At 39.4% G+C, this 22,056-nt stretch overlaps 1 protein-coding gene across 11 annotated transcripts in view; it reads left to right on the top strand.

Moving 5' to 3' along the window:
* sema4d (sema domain, immunoglobulin domain (Ig), transmembrane domain (TM) and short cytoplasmic domain, (semaphorin) 4D) overlaps positions 1-21,647 on the top strand; it is a 36,314-nt gene extending 14,667 nt beyond the window's left edge. For 2 of the 11 annotated variants that reach the window (XM_041969935.1, XM_041969936.1), the window contains 15 exons: positions 972-1,029; positions 9,564-9,697; positions 11,434-11,579; positions 11,666-11,728; positions 11,812-11,910; positions 12,028-12,121; positions 12,247-12,363; positions 12,906-13,057; positions 13,677-13,852; positions 13,978-14,134; positions 14,271-14,493; positions 14,686-14,798; positions 15,153-15,325; positions 15,529-15,575; positions 15,835-18,000. In XM_041969935.1, the coding sequence (XP_041825869.1) occupies positions 9,601-9,697; positions 11,434-11,579; positions 11,666-11,728; positions 11,812-11,910; positions 12,028-12,121; positions 12,247-12,363; positions 12,906-13,057; positions 13,677-13,852; positions 13,978-14,134; positions 14,271-14,493; positions 14,686-14,798; positions 15,153-15,325; positions 15,529-15,575; positions 15,835-16,832 (2,655 nt within the window). In that variant the 5' untranslated portion in view covers positions 972-1,029; positions 9,564-9,600 and the 3' untranslated portion in view covers positions 16,833-18,000. Of the gene's footprint in view, positions 1-971; positions 1,030-1,577; positions 1,654-9,563; positions 9,698-11,433; positions 11,580-11,665; positions 11,729-11,811; positions 11,911-12,027; positions 12,122-12,246; positions 12,364-12,905; positions 13,058-13,676; positions 13,853-13,977; positions 14,135-14,270; positions 14,494-14,685; positions 14,799-15,152; positions 15,326-15,528; positions 15,576-15,834; positions 18,082-19,932; positions 20,160-20,356; positions 20,446-21,216 lie in introns of those variants that run through there. The other 9 variants (XM_041969930.1, XM_041969931.1, XM_041969934.1 and 6 more) reach the window with 8 other exon arrangements.
* The last annotated feature ends 409 nt before the right edge of the window (positions 21,648-22,056 follow it).

The following is a 22,056-nucleotide window of genomic DNA, read 5'->3' as shown; positions in this document are numbered from 1 at the left end:
GTCATTCTCTAGGAAATAAAAATTTGAAGCAAACTTTAAACCTAGATGATTGCTTTAGGGACTGCATCAGTTGAGCTGACTGGTCTTCTAATCAGTGTATCAGCAGTTCAGTCCCTGTAAATATATATTTTCTCATAAAAAAAAAACAAAACAAAAACAAGCTGTATATTAATGTGAATGAGCGACTTGCTTTGTAGAACAAAAGTTTTCTTTTAATCTAAAAAGACATCCTGAAAAATTTGGAAGTGGATGAAACTGTTCTACAATATAAGAACTTAATCCAAAGTCACCAATTAAAAATGATCAATAAGCCTATAAATTGAGCCAACTTTTCTCAGAATAGAAGTTTTGCATATTCAAGGTTGGGCCATAGCTGACCCCTTATTGGATTAGTACAAGCAGAGCAGATTTAATTCAATAGTGTCTAAGGGCTAATACTTTAATTTTATCACATGGTTTCAAAAATGTGGCTGCCCACATTTTTATTAGTTCTCTCACAAACAGCCAACACTTTGTAGTAGAATCAGGTGGTGGAATAGTGAAGTAGTTTAGATGTCACAAACCTCGTGTAAAGCCAGTTAGGGAACCTAAGATTATTTTTATCGTTTGACTGCTCACCATTTGTTTGTCCTTGGTTTAAAAAAATCAACACAGTATCCTGACATATATCATTAGATGATATGACTGGCTTAGTGATTAAGCATATTTAAGTTACTGTAAATGATTTTTTCCTCTGTGTGTGTGTGTGTGTGTTTGTGTTGGTGTGTGTGGATAGTTAAATAAATGATATTCGTCAGTGTTTGATGTTATTTAATGACATTTTAAATGTGCAACCTGTGTTTTCAGTGATTCATCGTCCATGTTCTTACAACTAACCACACATGTACAACCTTCTTTCCCCCATAGGCACACTCACTGACACCACATAACTGCCTTGTCTGATCTTTCTGTCTCCCCCCACCCCTCCCTAGCCTGAGGATATTATAATTCTCTCCAGAGGAAGAGCGTCGCATCTTTTAGGAGCCACAGGTCAGAAACTCTACTCCTCTCCCTCCTTCTTGCCTGCCTCCCTGTTTTGCTCTGCAGATTGATACTGAGCTTCTCAGTGGCCTGCAAGCTTCTACACGAATGTTGCATGCTTATCCAACCCCCACTTGTAAGCACCTTTGGGGCATTGCTTGTTTTTGTCCTCTCTCCCAATCCCCGCATGATCAAACCTGGGCAATCACACTGATTCTTTTTTTTTTTTTTTTTTCTATGATTTCTTCCTTTTATTTAACCTATTATTTGCCATGTCACTCCTTGTGTTTGGTGTTTTTTTCCTCTTAAACTTTCAGTGCTCACGTTTTTGAATTTACTTTAAGTAAACTTAATTGCTGTATAACAATGCTTATAATGAAAAGCATTTGGTACACATGCATCACTGCCTTCTAGCGGCCTTTGGCTTTGCTCTAAAATTGCTAAGCACCTAGCCCCAACAATGATTGTCCACTTACGACTTAGCAACTGTATCTATGCACGGTAGGTCTGAGAAGCTTTTCTACAAGTGCCAAAGTAATGTGCATATGGATGTAGTAAGAGAGAAAGCTGGCATCTGAGGACTTCTGGAGCGTCTCCATCACCTTTCTGCAACTAAAACCATTAAGCCAAAATGTGAGCATTGGGTGGAAAGTAGTTTGTCTACTTTGAGAACTGTAAATGTCACTGTCTGGGTTACCACTGTTGTTAAAGCTAAGAATGTTATTGTGAGCCTATTTTGGTTATGTTACATAAATGCATGTTCAAAAGTTAATCAAAATATTTATCCTTAGCAGCAATTTGGTTTGTGGTAAAGTAACTTTAGATTCAAACAACTCTGTGACCTGTTTCAAAAGATTGATTGCAGTTTTAAAATATTTTTATTTTCAAACTCAAAAGTTTTTTTTAAAAAATAGTTTAAAAGAATAAAACACAGCTGAAGATGTACACAGTACAGATAAAACCACCAGATCATTTTTAATGCATAGGTTTCAGTTATTTACTTTAGAGTGATTTAAAACAAACTTCTACTTTAGACATGGTTTTTGCTTTGCAAACAACAAAGGAAGCTCATGCAGCACAAAGTTGAAAATTCAAGCTTTAGCACCAGTGTGGCCAGTGGGGGGGTGTTATTACAGGAAGTTACTCAGCCACACGCGATCCTGAAAAGAATGTAAGCGCACGTTATTTCTCTCTCTGTGTGAACAACTGTAACATGCATTTTCTATTTGAAGCCATCAGTCAGCGTCTCTTGTCAGTGGTTCAGTCCAAGTCTTGACCCTACAAGTATCAAGAGTTCATTTAAGTGGCTTCATGTTTTCTTCTCTAGCTGTAATTTCAAACTACTTCAAGATTTCTGCCGCTAATAGCTAATTCTGCCACTTTGTGCAGCGTGAAACAAAGCAAACTTGCATGTAATTGCTGTAAACATATAGCCATTGATCCTTGATTTCAATTGTGCCTAGTCACACGTCTCACTAATAGCATCAGTGAGAAACACATGCATAACTCCATGGATTACTAGCTGTGTTGCTTTTTGGTTTGTCTGCTACATGGCTCATGAGCTTTTGAAGATGTTGACAAGATGCGTTGCCTCAGATACTAATGTACAAAAAGTAATGAGCCATCACCATACAACTTGAGTCTAAATCTAGCTAGAAGTATTTTAACAGTATAAAAAGTATCAAACTTATTTTCTTTTTGGTGAAATTCTTCAAGGCAGCTACTTGCTGGCACTCAGGAGCCTCTGCAAAAGTAATGGATAAATGTTCCTACAGGATCCTAATTTCTGTACGATATCCAAGCTTGTCAAAGAATGAATAGTTAATCTCCCACTGTGATTGTAAACTGCGTACAGTGTGTGTTGTGCTGGAAAAGAATGCTTGACCTAAATCTGCTGGCCAGATCACGAGAAATTGGTGTGATAGGTGTTTAATGTTTTAGACTTTGCTTTTGTTGTTTATCCCTCTGTGCTGTGAACGAAGCGGTGAAATTAGCGTGTGTGCTGGTATGCCAAGTTCAGGAGGACACACAACACTCCAAAGGAGGTTTGTGTCTCTGCCGGCCAAAATTACCACCATGAAATCGGTGCCTGCTGAAGACTGCATTGAGAGAAAAGTATGAGATAAAGGAGTCCTGCTGAAAGGCAGAAAGGGTAGGAGAAAATATAGCAGGCTTGTAGTGAGGTTAACGGCTCCCTCAAATGTTCCATAGCTGGTGAGAACATCAAGCTGTCATTTGAAATACAGTTTCTTTGTTTATCATCTTTGTTGACTACTGCATACAGTAAATCACGATTGCACGATTGTTGATGTTAAACCCCAAACCCAGATACATCTGTCCTTGGCTGTTGCTGTTTAAGAAAACTACCGCCGATGAGACTACCGTTCCTCAGCTTGGGACCACAAGACCTTCAGCTGGGAACCGCAGAGCCTTCAGCTGGGCTTTTGCAGCTTCCCAAAATAGTTTCACATTATTTGCCCCAAGGCCAAGCCAACTTCGTAATGGCCTCAAAGAAATAGCATAAAATCAAAATGTATGATTTTACTGTGGGCTATGGCTTCCATTTAAACCCGGGCTTTAGTGAGGCAGAATCACCTGTGAGCTGCCTCGTAATAGCACAGCTATTACTAATATTAGCATTCTTCCACTTGGACACTACCTGAGTATCTTTTAAACACATCTGAATGATGAGAAAAGGGCAATTTTAAGATTTGAGTGGCCTTTTAAAGGTGATCCCCAGAACTTCTGTCCCTTATTTTTGCCATACAGATGGCAATAGTAAAACTTTCCCAATTTTTTCCCTCTTCTGTAATTAAAAGAAAAAGAGCCTGGTGATTATGTTTTCATGTTGGACTACGGAGGCACATTCAGTACTAGGACGGGGAACACCACACACTAATCCTCTAGTTAGCTTATTTCACTTGTCTGCATGTTTATAGGGAAGTTTTTCAGATCTTCCAGAGCCATGTGACTCAGGGAAAGGGTGTGTTGTTTTTAAAAAGCTTGCCATCGGTAGACTAAATATACCCTTTACTGGACCTGACCCGTCATTTGCCTTTGCTGTGGCCACTTTATGTCGACATGCTAGCTCAACAGGGGCCAAACAACTAGTAATTATATAGCAGGGTTTCCATTTTATATCCCCTCTATAGTGTTGCCTTAACACGAGCTCTTCTACTTACTCAATTTAGCCATCTGGGTTGTCATTGGTGGGTTACCTGCAATTTAAATTTACGTACTACATCTCAGTGTAGTAGAAACCACTTGTTTCCACCCTGGTGCTCATCAGAAAGTACATCTAATCAGCATTTAACCTTAAATGTTGTGAATGTGGCCGATCAAGTTTTTAATCCACGATCTGACTTTTTAAAAGTTGAACTTGATCTCCTGTCTGTCATCCAGTGAGCTCACCATGAATAATGTTTGATGAGTGCTGCATCATCTGTTTCAGTTTTTATGACCACTAGCCAGCTGCAGAGTGGAGGTCGCACAGCTGTTCACCGGCTTTCAGCTGACTTTGTTAACATTATGGGGCTTTGACTCAGTGGCTTTGCACGTCTCAGTTAGAGGCCGATGCCTATCCTCTGAATTACAAACCATAACGGCAGTTTTAACTGTTGTGTATCGATCAAACCTTCAAGATTTTTTTTTTAAAAACGTTTTACACAGGAATCTGTTAGACATTTAGGAATGCTGCTGCATGTGTGGAGGAAAAATTATAATTGGCTCCAGATGGAGATGAATTGTCTCAGTGATTTAAGCTCTGCTTAAGGCTGGCAGCCCAATGCTACATTAGCAGATATTAGCGTAACACACTTAAATCTCTGACTTGCTGTCTGCAGAGCCCCTTGGGTAATGCAGTTATCTGGCATAAATCAAAACACAAACAAATAAAAACTATTTCATGACTTTTAAAAATTTCGATCTGATGGCAAATATGTTGATTTGTAGTTGCAAGAAAGATTAAATATATCTGTGAGCATCAGAAGTTTAATGGTCAGCTGGAGCTGCTGTCAGTAGTTTAGCCAATAGTAAGGTTCCTGTAAAGTCTTGGCTCTCTATACTCAAAAAAAAAAAGAAGGTCTGCCTGATTCAAATGTAGCTCACAGCTCTGATGCTCATAGTAATATTTTGGAATAGATTCTTGATCCCTGTTAGGTCTCATAGGAGGGATTTGATGCCCACAGTTGCCAGTATTGCGTGCACCCGTGAGGAAACTCTGCGCACTAAAACTGTCCCACATCTGCAGGCAAACTCCATTAATCTGTAAATAGCATTGGGACAGACATCTGTCAACATCAGTGTGTCATCCTCTGTGGTATTTTGTTTCTCATGAAGTATGGTTACCTTCTTTATTTATTTCAGATACAAAGCTTTGTTACCAAAAATGTACAACCAGAGGCTTAAAAAGAAAGTATTATCAGCAAAAGGTGCTTAGATGTATTTAAAATGGGCAAAACAATATAATCCAATAGTGTAATAAAATAATATATATATATCAAATTGCAAAAACCTTTCACGTAAATCTGTTTTATATAAATATTTGAGTTTTTGAGATACTGGAGCAAAATTAATACATCTGTAACAAGTAGATTATCTGTAGTTTGAAGTTAATTTTGATCATTTCAAGATAAAAATAATTAATATAATAAAGAATTAAAGTATTGGCAACCAGACAGCAGTGGTGATTTGACAGTCATGTATAACTCTAATGCAGTTAACATCTTTTTGCCGTTTAACTGAAGGATTAATTTGTATAATGATTGCCGTCAACAGAACTTTATTTATGCATCAACATCTAATACTAATAACAATTGCATGATTGTTTTGTCATAACTAGTTATGATTTTTTTAAAACATTTTTATGTAGTAGCTTTACCAATTATGAGCTGTTGGTGGAGTGTTATCACTGTCCACACAGCTGGGTGGGTACTGTACCACTGATAAATGTAAGTCTATAAGATGGTGGGGTATGTAGTTTGCGTAGCGACTTTGTGTTTTTACCATTAATGTCTCCAGGTATTTAATTGAATAATAACTTTACATGAGATGAGCAACCTCTAAAGAAAAAAGTGGAAAAAGTCGGTGTGCAGCACAGTACACCATACAGATGTCAGTCTTTCTTTGAAATGAAGTGCTTATAACAGTTTTGTTTTTGCAAAGTGTCTCTGCATTGGGCACATTGGTATAATAGCAGATGGAGTCAGAAAAGTTGCAGTTTCTTGGCATGCTGCAGCCAAAGAAAGAAGAGCATCTCTGTGCATTGATGCTGATAATGAGGGAGTACAGGGGAAATGCAGCCAGTGCGGGGTTGGAGACATTGGCAGGCGCTGAATGTCCTACATCCTCACATCGCCCTCCATTCCGCTCTGGATACTCTCCCCACTCTGCTGACAGGATGCTGAGCTGCTTTTCTGCATCTTTGCAATGGAAGTTAAGTGGCAAGTAGTAAAATTGCTACAGCTGGCCATGTCATAAGAGAATTAAATGAAAGTCAGATAATTTGGAATGATCTGGATGATTCATTGATATTTCATTTTTGCACATAAAAACTACATCCCAAACTTTGCTTTACTGAGATTTCCATCTACACCTGCTGAATACATTAAATCATGTTTGCAACGACTACTCGCTCTTTGTATCCTGTTATTTTGGTCTTTTTTTTCCAGGGAGTTTGCTCTGGCTTTAATTGAAGGCTTAAACTGACGATTATTTTCCCCTTTTTATTTTAACATCTATTTACATTCATGTCATGGATTTAGTTGCAAACACAACAGCCATTGTAGCCACTTTTTGTTTTAAGTGGAAGAAAATTTCACACTTTCAACAAATGGATAGTGGTCAAAATCATTTGTTGAACCAGTCTTAAACTAATAATAGCATACAGAGAGCTGAAAAAGGCAAAAATGTTTTTGTACTCTGTAGGATTGTCAAGGTTGACGGGCAAAGATAAACTGAGCTCCAGTTTCCCCCTCTCTGTGCCCTGTCCTCAGTGGGCAGCCTGCCAGTATCTGCGCCCAGTGAACATTAAAGTGCTGGGAACCCCAAGGCCCCAAGCAGGTGTCAACTCCCTACCCTGCCAAAGGAGCTGAGAGGGGAGCACAAAGGGCTCAAAGAGACCTGCCAGCATGGTTACCGTCTTAAATATCCCAGGCCAGTACAGCCACTCCTAAATCTCTCACCAGCATAGGGAAGCTGCCACTATGCTCTCTCTGTTACTGTAATCCTGACTTTCAAAGGTTTTTGAAACTTGTGCTTTGCCCTAATTAAAGCTGGAAATGGTCAAACATGATAGAGGGTACCAGGAGTTCACACTTGGTGAGAGTTGGTTAAGAAATGTGGCATAACTTTTTCCCAAGACTAAAAACAGAGCAGTTTTGTCTACTTGGAGTTCTTCGTCATAGCTTCGGTATTGTTATCCATTCACACTGTAGCTATTTTTGTCATTTCTATTTGTTTGACAGGAACAGTTTCTGCTGCTGTCATCGGACAGTTAGTGTTTCATTCTTTATGGGCTGCGCCCACATCTCATGGGCTTGTGTGTGATCTTAACCAAGACTAGTTTGGCTCAGGGTTTCCTCATGGCTAAGCCTCCCTGGCATTTAAGCTGGCAACACTGTAGAAGAAGTGGAGTAGAGGGAGAAGTGCCTTTCCTTTGCTCTCTGTTCATTGTTGCCTGCTCTGCAGTGATGACGTGGATGTGAGAGGGGGGGTGGAATGGAGTTGAGTGGAGGCTACCCTCATCCTTGGTAAACAATAGGTCCTTGTGCATTTGACCCCCCTTTTAGCAGAGTGAGGTCCATGGTTAGGCCTGAAGCTGTGATGGAATTACTAGATTTTGCCATTGGAATCTTCCACTAGAACAAATATAAGGGGTCATGGCCCAAGGGGCAAGTTGTTCTCATTTAAAATCAAATCAATATCCAATTATCATTACTCTTCTTTTTTTTCTTGCTACATTGGATCCCATTGATTGTTTGTTCTGTGCCTTATATCTCCCCCCCTTCTGGGTGACTGATTACTAACCTATATTTGAGTGGAATGAGCCATAATGAGGGCACCAGATCATTAAAAAGTAAATGACAATGATTTATCTGTTCTGTGATCTTAAATGTGCTCTGTAATTCAGGATGGAAAAAAAAGATTTATGGGAGGAACAATAACCCAATGATGCACTAAAGAAATACACAATTTCCTTGTAGTTTTGTTGTTGTTTTACCCCCAGCTTCTTGACTTAAAACTCATTTCACAAGACATTTGATAACCTTGAATTGTGTTCTTCATACGGCTGATCCGCCCATTTTCTGGAGGTGTTGCACAGATACTTCTTCTTTTGAAAAACCAGACAAACCTGCTTTGTGCCAGATCAGTTTACTTTCTGAGAGAAGTGCTCACAAACCACCTGACCAGTCAGACCCACCTGGCGTCTGCTTATTACAACAACTTCAACCTTTAGCAAATGCAACATGCAGGAGGAACATGGCTGTAAAGGTTAATTTCCTCCATGTCTAAACAAAAGACAAAGCTGGGTGCAAAGCTTGAGTTGTGCAGACACCCTCAAACACTGCTGCATTCACATGATTGGATCAAGAGAAAAGAAGTATGTGAGCTTTACAATTGAATTATGTCTGTTAATCACCTTCCCAGCTGAGGTCTTCTCAATGTTAATAACACAGTAGAAGAAGGTAATTGGTCTCCTTTCTGTGACACAATGAATTTATTTGACAGTCATGAATACTGACAGAGATAATTTTGTAAGTGCCCTCTAGTGTAACAGTAAATTTGGCCATGTTTTACAAGCAGGATTGAGAACAGATTTAGAGATTTTAACATAATATTTTACTAAAGCTTTAAAGCTTATGCTTTTTACCCTGGCTTTCCTGTTGACCTAAAACTACCAGCTAGACGCATGGTATGTTCCTGGGAGAGAGAAAGCATTTTAGATTTTTAAAAATTTGTTCTTTCAAAACAACACTACAAGAGAAAAACTTGTACTTTCATAATAGTTAGATCTATAGATAAATGTGAAGCATATGTTTTTATAAAACGTGACTACATCAACAACTGGAAGTGGGTCTGGATAGGTTAAGTGCTTATATAATGGCACAAAGCAGTTAATGGAGTCTGTATCAGACTCATCTTGAGGTGAATGCAACAGGCCAAAGCTGTTAAGGGCAGGATGCTTCATAAATTGACAAATGGAAAAGGACACCTCCATCTGATAAGAGCTGATCGCTACCAGGAGTTCTGTCATCGTTATGGTCATTGTCGTCATCATCACGCAGGAAAAAATAGCCCAGATTTTTAGAGATGCAGATTTTTATCCAAACGCATGTGACATGCTGTGTAACTTTTTTTTATATATATTTTTTAAGGGGCGGATGCATCTGACTTGCAGTTTTCAAGCTTGAAAGAACTTGATTTGATGTGTGTCACATCTATTGTTTTTGCTGCGTGATAAGATCAGCCTAAGAGGAAATTTGTATCTCTGTAAAAAGCTTTGTTAATGCAGGTTTCAATAATGCCTTTGTGTGTTCCTGCAGGGGAAACTTAACAGTTCCAAAGCTGTCAGAGTCTAATATGGGGTTTGGTGTGCTGGGAGTGTTTCTGGGGCTGCTCCTGGAGGTCTCCACCCATGGACCCCATGCCGTGCCACGAACTTCCTGGAAGCAGCAGGGTAAGACTTTATGCTGTCTTAATTTCAGCTATTATGACACCAAGAGGAAAAAAATAGGAATGTATTATAAGTGCAAAAACAAACCAATATTAATGTGATTATTATGGTGGTTACTTATGGAATTGAAAGATATGTCAAGTTGTCAAATTTTAAATAAATATGTGTAAATGGGCTAAAAGCATCTTTATACTTCTGTTTTAAGCTCAAACCACATCCCTTTTCTCTTGTAAAAGTTCTTCTTCAAAAAAAAAAACAAAACTTGTTCTGATGGCACAGGAGGAAGTGAACCGTCACACTGTTTAAATTTTTATTTATCAAAACTCTTTCAACTCAGTGTCTCAAGTTTCAACTCAGTGTCTCAAGTTAACAGTACAATACCTCATTTAATCTTTTTCCTATTTTCATTTTGAGGTGAGGCGTTGAGCTTGACCACAAGCTCTGACATTAGACTTATGTTTGCCTCACCATTTACAGGAATAACTTGAGTAACTCGATCTCTGTGTGAGAATGACGAGAGAAGCTCATCTTTTTCAGTTTCTCTTCTAGCAGTTTCAGTCACAGTTTCAGGCACTCAGTAATGGTATTTGCCGTCATCATTGTGGCATTTATGACCTGCATCTGCAACCTGATCCCACATGCACCTGGCACAGTACCACCCGAACACAAATTTGCCATTAATCAAACTTTTAATTTTTTTTGTGCGACGACATTATGTACTGAGTTTCGCAACAGAGAGTCGGCGTTCATGTCTGCTTTTTTAGTACAAGCTGCATCTATTAACTCAGCAAAAATGATTGATATTTGCAGTTTTTGGTCATTTGGAGGAGCAGAAACAGTCTTAACAACAAAACTGTCATTATCTATCTTGATCTTGTTTTTCAATAAAAGACACCTACAAAGATGTCTTTGTCTTCTACAAAGAAGATTAACTCCATATTTCCTTGTTCTTAGTCACTTTCCCAGATACTAAAAACTGAATGTTGTGTGCATTTCCCCTGGAATAACATTGGTCAAAATCAAGAAAATTATTTATTAGGACTTTTAAAAAAAGCTTTGAGGTTTGGGTTTTCTGCACTTATTATCTTATAGGTTGAGTATAACCAGTACCACCAGTAGTAATTAGTACTGATTGGAAGCAGTTTATTTCAGCTAGTCAGTTGTCTTGTTATTCAATTAAATTGCATTTCCCAATTTCAGTTGAGCATTAAAAATATAAAGTCTTCACTAAGCCAGCTGAAGCTGTTCATCTGTTTCCCAACACTGATTTGACTCAATCTGGAAAGTGGTAAATCTTAGTCAACAACAGCACAAATTCATTCTCCTCCATGCCTCACACGTAGCCGCTTGTTATAGAGACATCAGAAGAAATACAAATCACTGGTGACATGAAGGAAATCGTATTATTGCTTTAGAAAGAAACATGATTAAAGTTTAGCTCATTTAGCTTTGATTTGGTCCCAGAAACACTAATGCAAACATGTGACTCTCAGATGCTGAATGTTTAAAGATTGTCACCAACTAGTCGCCATCTTTTGTCTGTTTGATGCTCAGAAGTTGGTTTCCTTTCAGGACCTTAAAAGAAACAGACCTGTGGGTTGTAACTTTTTACCTACACACACATTTCATGTTGATGTAAAAAAAAAAAAAAGAAGAAGAAAAAAATATATATATAATATATACTTTTTTTTTAATCTGGATGCAAATGTAATTTTTTTTTAAATGGCTTATATGTTCAGATTTAGATCTGATGGAGTTTTCAGAGCCGGGCATCTTCAACTACTCGACGCTACTGCTTAATGAGGAAAGAGATGCGCTGTATGTGGGAGCGAGGGAGGCCATCTTTGAGCTCAGTAAGAAGAATGTGACCATCAGAAACAAGAAGGTATTCAACTAGGAGTAACACTTGTAGCAAAAGGAATAATAATAAAAACTTTTAAAATAATTTTTGGGATTTCTTGCTGTTTTCAGGTTCTGTGGAGGGTTTCAGAGCAACCCATGGCAATGTGCACGCTCAAAGGGAAATCAAAAGAGGTTCGATAACATATTTTATTTGTTAAAGCAGAGCCAAAAACATCTATTCTAGTCTAGAATGAATTAATTCTGTTGCATTTCAGAGAGACTGTCTAAACTACATTCGGGTGCTCCAAGTTGTAGACGATGAGCGGCTTTATGTCTGTGGCACACATGCTTTTCAACCTCAGTGTGATTACTTGGTAGGTTAATGCTCTTTCCTACCTTTAGTCAAAACACTAAACTGCTCACACAATCAACTGTAAGGACTTGCCAATCAGCCATATGATCTTTAACTTGTATGTGATCTCTTTTTTCAGAATCTTGGTGAGTTTTCTTTGGAGGGTCAGCCTGAAGATGGCAGAGGGAAGTGCTCCTTTGACCCCTCACAAAGCTTTACCACTGTAATGGTCGGTGAGTTGAGGACAGTTTTATCTCTTTGGCTGTCAGCATGTCTGTAAAAGAAGAAACAAACTCCAGTTATCTCTTTCTGCATGATGGCAAACTTACTTTGCTTTATTCTCTGTATTTTCCATCAGATGGGGAGCTGTACTCTGGGACAGCTTATAATTTCTTAGGAAGTGAACCAATTATTTCCAGATACTCCCCACCCCACTCTCTGCTGAGGACTGAGTACTCCACATCATGGCTCAATGGTGAGTTGGGACAATATATGAGAGGTGTTGAGCTTTAACCAATTGCAAGACTGTATTGACACATTTTAATAGTTCTGTATGGGAAACCAGTCAAGCCTTGATCTTGTTCTTAGTTTACAATTTATTCCATTTCAAGTTGAAGCACTGCTCTCATTTTAAAATCTTTCCTAATGAGCAAACTCCAAATGACGTGGTTTTAATGAAAAGTCTTTTCTTCCTGTTTTTTGTCAGCAGAGGCATCCATCTTGCGGCTTCTTATTTTTAATCAGTGACACATGTCTCGTCATGGGCTACAATGGCATAGGATGGCCACAGAATTGGTCTCACTGACTTCTAAATGACTGGACCAACAAAATTAAACTAGTTTCTGGTCATTGTGGCAGAAAAATAAAGTAAAAATAAATTGGGACAACTTGGGCTCAATCCTCAAAGTTTCTCTGTAAATGAGAAAGAAGAAAATATAGAGAGGATTTCATAATTAATTGTCTTAAGTGTCTCTCCTAACACCTTTTGTCTGTCTGGCCTCTTTGCACTCATTGCAGAACCCAGTTTTGTCTTTGCTGATGTGATCAGAGAAGGGAAAAACAAAGCAGATGGTGAGGATGACAAAATCTACTACTTCTTCACTGAGGTGTCAGTAGAATATGAATTCTTTGGCAAGCTGCTCATCCCCCGTGTGGCTCGCGTCTGTAAGGTCAGTACACCATCTGCACATACCAGCGGCATCCCTCTTTAGCCTTTGTCTCCTGTTGTTTTTGGGTGCATATCTTTCTTCTTTTTCCTTTCCTTTTCTTTTAATCTAAACTGAGCTCATAATCTTTGGCTTGGGTATAAAAGAGCTCGGCTCACATGTCAATGAGGAAAAATAAGATTGTTTGAGACATTGGTTCGACAAGGCATACACTTTAACATTATGATGTAAGGAAAAGAAATTTGCTCCAGACTTAACGAATAATAACTCTTAATTCTACATAGAAGGTGGGACATTTGAATATTGGGCTTGTCCTTTACAAATAATATTAGTAAGTGGTCCAGTCGTTATGTTATGGTTCTTTACGACTTTTAATGTGTTTCAAGAATATTATTTCTGAAAATCCCCCAAAACATAACAGAAAGTCAACCTGAGCTTATAAAAGTAAAATGAGACTGTAACATGACAATGAAAAGCCTGACTGTGAGAGATTTCCTCCCATTTAAATGATGCTCTTGCACCACCTCAAAATCTGCTAGTCCATCTCTTTTTTTTCTCTTTTGATTAGCCTCATTTTCTCTGATTTTCCTAAAAGCCTTTTGTTTGCAATATTCCTTCACAGGGGGATCTTGGGGGGCAGCGCACTCTGCAGAAAAAATGGACATCCTTTCTGAAAGCCAAGCTGGTGTGCTCTATGCCTGAGCTCAGTTTCGTTTTCAATGTGGTGCATGACGTTTTCATCCTGAAGGGGAGCGACTGGAGCGACACGGTCTTCTATGGCGTCTTCACCTCTCAGTGGTGAGGAATTTAAAGTCATAAACTAGCAAAAAGCAATGTTCACTGCAACTCTACAGTATGATGCAGGACCTTAAACTCACCATTCTCTCTCTGTTTTTTTTTTTTTCCTGCCTTCAATCCTGCAGGGGAAATGTGGGTTTGTCCGCTGTGTGCGCCTACCACATGACCACGGTGGAAGAAGTCTTTTCTAAGGGAAAGTATATGCAGAAAGCCACAGTGGAGCAATCTCACACAAAGTGGGTACGATACAATGGCATCACACCTTCTCCACGTCCTGGAGCAGTAAGTACTTTAAACATGATTAATCATTATTTTTTTATCTTAAGGTTCACATTACTTACATGAAATAATGGGCACATGTTTTTTTTTTTGTTTCATATATCTTAAATATTTGTCCTTATCTTTTTTTCTGCACCAGTGCATTAACAACCTGATGCGACAGCAGAACATCAGTAGCTCACTCCACTTGCCGGACAAAACCCTTCAGTTTGTTAAGGACCACCCCCTGCTGGAGGATCCCGTCCTGCCCATCGGCAACAGGCCTCGCCTCATTACCAAAGATGTCAATTACACTCAAATTGTTGTGGAGAGGGTGCAAGCGCTTGACAAGAACATTTATGATGTTATCTTCACTGGGACAGGTAATAATTCACCTATTACCGTGATGCATGCATAGAGCTCCCATTTCAATTCTACATTATTGGGTTTATTAACCCGGTTTGCTCATCTGTATCCCAGATATTTCAGTGTCTGTCAATAAACCTCTCTAAAAATCCACATCTTAACAGCTTTCCTTGACTAAATAATTGATGTTTTCCATTTGTGCCTTTTAGATAAAGGTGTTCTGCACAAGTCGGTACTGTTTGAAGGAGAGGTTCATATTGTGGAGGAAATTCAGCTTCTGAGGAACTCTGAACCCATCAAAAATCTGCTTCTTTCCCCAGAGGTAAGTGTTGTATTTTGGCTGTAACAGTTATAGAGAGCAGCACTTTTCCACTTGTATTTGGGCCAAAATATTGAGGGGTACAAAAGTTTGTTGACAACCCATCCAGAGTGAGAAACCATGAAACAGAAGAGTGAAAACATTTGCATTTGAAACAAGCAAGCTTTAATCTCATTAGATTGTTGTACTGTGAAAGTTGCTGTTTTGAAATCTGTGATCTTTGCTCAATAGTTTAAAGTGATCGAAAATCTTTTTAGTGTTTAAGGGTTCATCCAAGTCATATTAAAACATAGCTTATGTCTTGCTTAATAACAACGTATGTATGTGCATGCTTTCTGCCTGTTTACACTTCCATAGACACAATCCCTGTATGCTGGTTCAGACTCTGGTGTCGTCCAGTCACCAACAGCTTTCTGCAGTAAGTATTCATCCTGTGATGACTGCATCCTGGCACGAGACCCCTACTGTGCATGGGACCCTAAAGATGCCGCTTGTGTCAATATCCTTAATTCTTCCAGCCAGCAGTTCAGGTAACTTTCCACCAAGCTGGATTTGCAACATTCACCCTTTTTATCATCTTTCTCCATACCAGTACTCCACTCATGCATTATTGTCATGGTCATGAGATCTGCTCTGATATTCCTTCCAGTTTGACGTGCTTTACTGTGTAATGCTAGATGTCGATGGCGTATGTGTCTAGTTAACACTCATTAAAGAAATACTTTTGTTGCAGGAGGCTAATCCAGAGTCTGAATGGGGATGCAGATCGGTGTCCTTCAGGTAGGGTGCAACATGCTTCACAACATGAATTGAAAGTGGACAGAATTAGTTTTTACTTCCACGGTATAGTTCAGTGTCTTGCTGTAGGTGTTGATAATGGAACTAAATAGAAATTAGGGTATTCAGTTTACATACCATTATTATCGTCAGACACTTTCTGATCCTGATGGATCACTGCCCTCTATTAGAAAAACTATTACTAGACCTTACTGGAAATACTAGATCCAAAAGTAATTTTTTCTTCTTGTTTGCCTCTTAGTGTCAGCTGTGTCTCAGAAGGACTACCAGCGTGTGACTGTGAGACTGGGGAGCTCTGCTGATCTGCCGTGCCTAATAAACTCCAACCTGGCCCACGTGATGTGGAAATCTAATGGCTCACTTCTCACTGAGGCCTCTCGCTTCCACTTCATAGCTGAAAATGGGCTCCTCATTTACAGCGTGGCTCCCGAGGATCAAGGTTACTATGAATGCTGGTCTGTGGAATGGGCCCCTGCTGCTGGAAAGAACTTTAGCCGCCTCCTAGCTGGATACATCCTGAGTCTGGATCTTCCACCCAGGCCCCCACCTCAGGCAAGCCCTGTGGCCACCACACTCGGCAACCAGGAGACAAGTGGCACGCATGCAGTTGAAGGTAATCTTAAGACAGACAGAGTCCTACTAACTTCGGCCAGCTTCACAGCTGCAGTCGTCCTCACCTCCCCACCCCAAACTGACCTATCACTAACCCCGCCTCCCAGCAGCACAATCAAGTTCCAGCCAAAGCAGTACCTTCCCCCAAACTCCGTTGTTCCCCATCCAGACAGCCAGGACCCTTCAGCTGAATATCTGCAGCACAACAATAGTATGGCCCTCCTCTTCCTCTTTCTACTGTTTTTCCTCCTCTTTTTGGCTGCAATGGTGTACAACTGTCACATGCAGTACCTTCCAGCTCCCTGCCTGAGACTGCGAGCTGCTCTGCTGGGCAGCCACAAGAGCGCCCATCAACCTGAGTACAGAGCCTGCGAAGCGGGTTTGATGGAAGCATCTGCCATGGACAAAATCAACATGACTGAACAGCCGATGCAGAACGGAAGTCAAACCACACAAAACCTGCGGGCGCTCCGTGACACTGGGTACGAGACTGAGCCAGAGTGCGGCAACGGCCAAGTGCCCTCTCATAGCTTTGGAGGCGACAGCCCATCACAGGAGAAACCTTTTGATGTGGACTGTGACTCTCAGTCCATCCAGTTTGCAGATGCAGATGAACCTTGTTGTTAGCTATAAACTGTTTTCTGTGCTGAAGCTGTAGGTCACACTCTGGCTGCATCTGCACAGCTCACATCTGTATGAAAGTTTGTCCAGTGTATAGCATCAAGCTCAATTTAATCATCATGAGGCTTAAGTTGAGCATCCTGCTTAGCTGTGAAGCTTTAACTCCTGCAGTCTGATTTAAGGTGATGATTCTCATACTTTCAGCTTAGTCCAGCAAGAAAAGCTATTTCTTACATTCCAAATTGGAAACATTGTTTACCAAATTGGTAAGTTACTCTGATGTTTTCCAAATTGGACTGATATTTCTGTATAGCCTGAGTGACAATTAATCTCTTGAAGTGTTTGCATCTTTTTTGTTTTGCTATCTAATTGGCTGTAAAAGCTTCAGCATTATAGTGATTTCTCAGGGAAGAGTTGCTGTTTGTTATAGCTTTGCTTTGTCGTACAGTGTTGTCATCTACAGCCAAATGGTGTGTGATGTGGCATAATTTGAAGATCAGGAGAGAGGAATAGAAGTGGACATGTGACAGATGGATAATTTGAAGATCAGGAGAGAGGAATAGAAGTGGACATGTGACAGATGGCTGGATTTAAATACTGGAATGTATCAAACCACTGACTTGTGAGAAGTAGCACTGCTGCACTCTTGTTTGTTTTTTAATTTTTATTCCTACCTGTGAAGGCGACATTCCTGATGAATCCTGTGTGTTAACCTTTATTAAATAATCTGTTTATTAAATAGAAATGTACAGTTTGACCTGAAGCTTGATAATAGAGCCCTGGAAAAATCTGAAGTTTTTCTTTTGTTATTGTTTTTATTAAACTTTGAGTTTTCTAACATTTTCATTTCATTATTTAAGGTGACAGATCTGTGGTAATGTCATTTTGTCTATTCCATAAGTAGTAGTGAATTTTCCTCTTTTTTTATTTATTGCACCAGCTCGGATTTTTAGATCATTAGTTTTCTTTGCATGTCACACACTTGTTTAGATTATTCTCAACCCTTTTTTTCCCCCATCACCCCTTCTCACAGCTGCCTCTCCTATCGACACTTCATCCTTCCCGTTCTCCTCTGGAAGTAGCTCTCGCTCTCGCTCTGCCCTCCCATCCTCCTCTTCTTCCTCTTCTTCTTCTACCCAGCCCCACAATGTGGGGACTCGAGAGGCAGAGGTGAGACTGTTGCCTCCCCTGCTGAAGGACCAGGCATGGGGAGTTCATGCCCAGGAGGCTTTCCTACTCTTCTGCCTTGCCCTGGGTGAGTGGTGCCTGTGACTTTGACTCAGCTTACACCTCAGACTTCTCCCTCACTCAGGGACTCATGCTCGGTTTGGAAATCTTTGCCTCTTCTTTAACCCATTAATTTCCACTCATTCCATCCTCTTTCTACCTTGCATGTTACCACTACCCAAACACAAACTAACCAAGAGTGAGTGCGGGCCAGACATTTTGACTTGTGGAGAACTAAATTCCAACATGATGAATGAATGTTGAAAATTACACAAATGAGACTCAGTGTGATCTCACAGTTCTGTCAATAAAAGGTACCATTTTTCTAAATTAAGTGTAACCACACGGATGAGAAACATGAAATTTAGAGATGAATACTTATACAGGGTGTTAAGTATCTCTTCATATATATACAAATTAAAGTTTGTTCAACTGTCATTAATCTGGATTTTTCTGTGCCTGTAAACATTTGTAAATATGTTTGTATATATGAAAAATACCTTTTGAACATAAATCTAGGGGGACAATTTTTGGGACTGGTTCATGTTAGGGAAAAATAAACTTTGTCAAATGTTTTCAATGATGATTTCTTTTCTTACATGTTTTCTCCTTTTATACCAACAAAAAGTGCTGGATACTTACTGTATGTTGGCATGTAAAATTTGACTGTGAAGAAAGTCAAAAATGAACAAATATTCAGACGTTGCACAGATCAAATATGAGACAAGATGAATGTTTTGTTTGCACACTGGGGTAAAAAGGGGGAATAGGAACATCATGCAGATGTTTGCACAACCAAAATATTTGAGGTCTTGTAAGTAGGATCCCAGGGCCACCATTAGCACGCTGCTTGTTTATGCTGATTAAAAGAGACTGCAAGATGTGACTTTCAAAGCTTTTTAAATATCTTAATGATTCAAAACCTTCCCATTATTCAGTAAATTTGAGCCCCTCTGTGCAGCTTTCTTGAGATTCAAAAACCTACATAAAGCAAAGATAAAACAAGACAGCTATTCATTGTTAGGCTTATTAAGTTTGTAATATAATAAAGAAATGGAAGTTAACAATAATGGAGGTAAAACTGAGGTCTGGAGGACCACGAGAACTTTACAGAAGTTCTTGTAGGATTATTACAAAATCTAATCAATCTGACTTGCTGTGCATCCACACCTGCACTTTCTCAGAACGGTCAGATAAACTTTTCTGTCTCGTCTACACAACTTTCAGTGCAAAGATCTTAACTTTCAGAAACAAATTGATTAAATTCAAACTTTCTGGTTATAAAAATGGGTGCTTAATTTAACGTAAAATTGCACTGTCAGCTGTTGAGCACTGAGGGTGGATTTTATCTTTAGTTGCACACGAGGGAATGATGGATTTGATTTGATGACTTGGCTGTGGAGCCAACTTTGCATAAAAAAAAGCAACTGAGCTGAAAAGTATATGAAAAACCTATCATGAACCTGGATGTGTAGCTATGGTTCTTGCAGAGAAAACTATCACCTAAACGCTTTGAATCGACCTAAACACAGGTGTGTGTGCAAGACCACATAAGTAGAAGCTCTTTAAAGAAAATTAAATGCATTTACAACCTGTGCTTGCCAAAAAAGGTGTTGCAAAGCAGTAACCATGCAGCTGCCTTGCTTCGGGCTCTTCCCATATATATGCAACACAACCCATAAAAGCTGAAAATAAAAACAAAATATTAAAATCTAACTTATTTTCTCATGGAAACGTATTTTGTCCAAATGCTGAGAGACATTTGCATGCAACTTTTAACTAAATATTTTTGAATCTCTGCATGTATGTTTAATCCTCTGGAAATGTTCATGATACCAAATGCCCTAAGCAGACCTACCATAAAACAAAAAAACAAAAGTATTTCCATTTCAGGTCCCAGTGATGTCCATATTCACTGGCTAATAAATGGGCACAGCCTGGACACCCCTGTTAAGGAGTATCGCCTGCCGCTGGGTCAGAAGGAGGCGCTAGTGAGCAGCTGGCTCCGAGAGGGGCCGCTGATCAAAGACGCCCGCTACCAATGTATTGCTGAGGCCAGTACAGGAAATGACATGTCTGAGGTTGACCTCCACCTCACTATTGGAGGTATCTGGACCTGGTTTTACACGGCTGTGAAAACATCTAATGTGTACAACATTTGTGGAACTGAGATTTCTCTGTAGCTAAGCATTAACACATGCAGAAGTGTTACAGAGTTGAATGCCTAGGCTTGCCTGTCAGTGCTACTGCTGTAGAGATTGATCATTAAATGGTTTATATCCATAAATGATGTCGTTTGACAGATGAGAACATTCCATCCAAGGATTTGAACCAATGGAGAAGTGCACTCACAGAACATGAGCAACTGCTTAAAAGATGGCAAAAAGCCTGGGTAGGTCTACGATCTGTGTGGTATTTCAAACTCATAAATATAATTGTGCAGTTGCTTGGATTGACTTGCATCATCTGCACCAGTTTTAACCTGCCCTGCATGTTTGGCTGTTGGCGAGTGGTCAAACTTCTTTGCTAGTTAGTTTTTCTTTCCCTTTGGGGACATAAGAAAACTGCAAAGTTCAGATTTATTGAGACAACAGTGTTGGTGTTCTGCAGTTGATTTCTGTCCTACAGTGACTCTGAAAGAGGGCTTTGCAAACAGTGATCAGATACTTTCAAGTAACCTTATGCTAATGAATCACAAGCAGTCACTGCAGCTTTTTACCCATGAGCTTTTAACTTAATTACATCTAACTAAATTTCCCATAGCACATGATGTTTAACCACATTCACCTAACTAAACTCCACATACTGGTAACACTAATACTTGCATGTTGTTTTCAAATTATTATTTGTCTTGTGATATTTAGACAGACAGACATTAAGGGTGTCCTTTAGAAATTTAATGCTACCTCTTAGCACTGACTAAAACCAGAAATAAAACAAAGGAGGCAAATTTAGCCTAAGAGAGTTATCATTTTGTTTCTGTCAAGATACAAAACTGAAGGCAGGGATGCTTTTTGCCTCAATGAGTGTAAACAGTGTTATAGCTTCATGTGCATTAGCAAGATTGTGGCACACAATCAGACATAAATCCTTGCATAAACTTTTTTCTTCTGTATGCATCCTTCAGCTACCTGCACAGTACAGCTCTGTTTTCCCTCTGCAGGAAGGCTGTGACGGCCACACAGCTATGAAGACTTGCTAAATCTGGAAGCGAACTAGTACCCAGCCCAGGTGGACCATACCTTTGTTTTTTGACACTAAAACTTTCAGAAACAGATGAAAAATGTGTCACTTCTAAAAAAAAAAGGTGGGGGGTTTGATGGACCATGAAGTAAAGATTTCACAGCTCCTGCCTCCTTTAGGGGTTCACCTGGTTGTGATGATGGCGTACAGAGTCTATAACGGCATGAAGCTCATTGGTTACCTCAGTCTGAGGATGTTTGGGCTGCAACAAATGTCTTGAAAGCACTGCTTGTATGGAACAATAAACCTGTGTATGAGATCTGTTGATCAATTCTCTAAGTGAAGAAGTGGCAGACTGATATTTATTGAAATGTTTGCTTCTTCACTTCCTTAAAAACCTGTTTGCTTCTTCACAGCCTCCTTGTTTGACTTTTGTACTTTTTTGATAGAAGAAATTGAGCATCTGTCATTTCATCCACAGTAAAACTTTTGATGTTTGAGCATGATTCTAAAAAACAAGGATTCAAATGGTATTTAATATAATAATGTCATACACTGAAATGTTAGTCTTACTGTTCACTATAAGCCTTTATATTCTGCACATTCAAACTGTGACAGCATACCTGATTGATGCAGAAATAAACACTATCTGCTGTTTACATGAATGCATCACATTCTTGTCATCATATAATTCACATTTACACAGTGGATAATGTAACATGCTTTTAAAACACATTGTTTAAGAGTAAGCCAATGAGCAGTAGGGATCAAACTTCAGAGATTCAAATTGTTAACAGCTATGCCAAATACTTAATTTTCC

The sequence above is a fragment of the Melanotaenia boesemani genome, chromosome 19 (genome assembly GCF_017639745.1).
Source record: "Melanotaenia boesemani isolate fMelBoe1 chromosome 19, fMelBoe1.pri, whole genome shotgun sequence".
Lineage (NCBI taxonomy): Eukaryota > Metazoa > Chordata > Actinopteri > Atheriniformes > Melanotaeniidae > Melanotaenia > Melanotaenia boesemani.
Note: the sequence above shows the minus strand (reverse complement) of the source record. Positions and strands in the feature narration are given on the sequence as shown.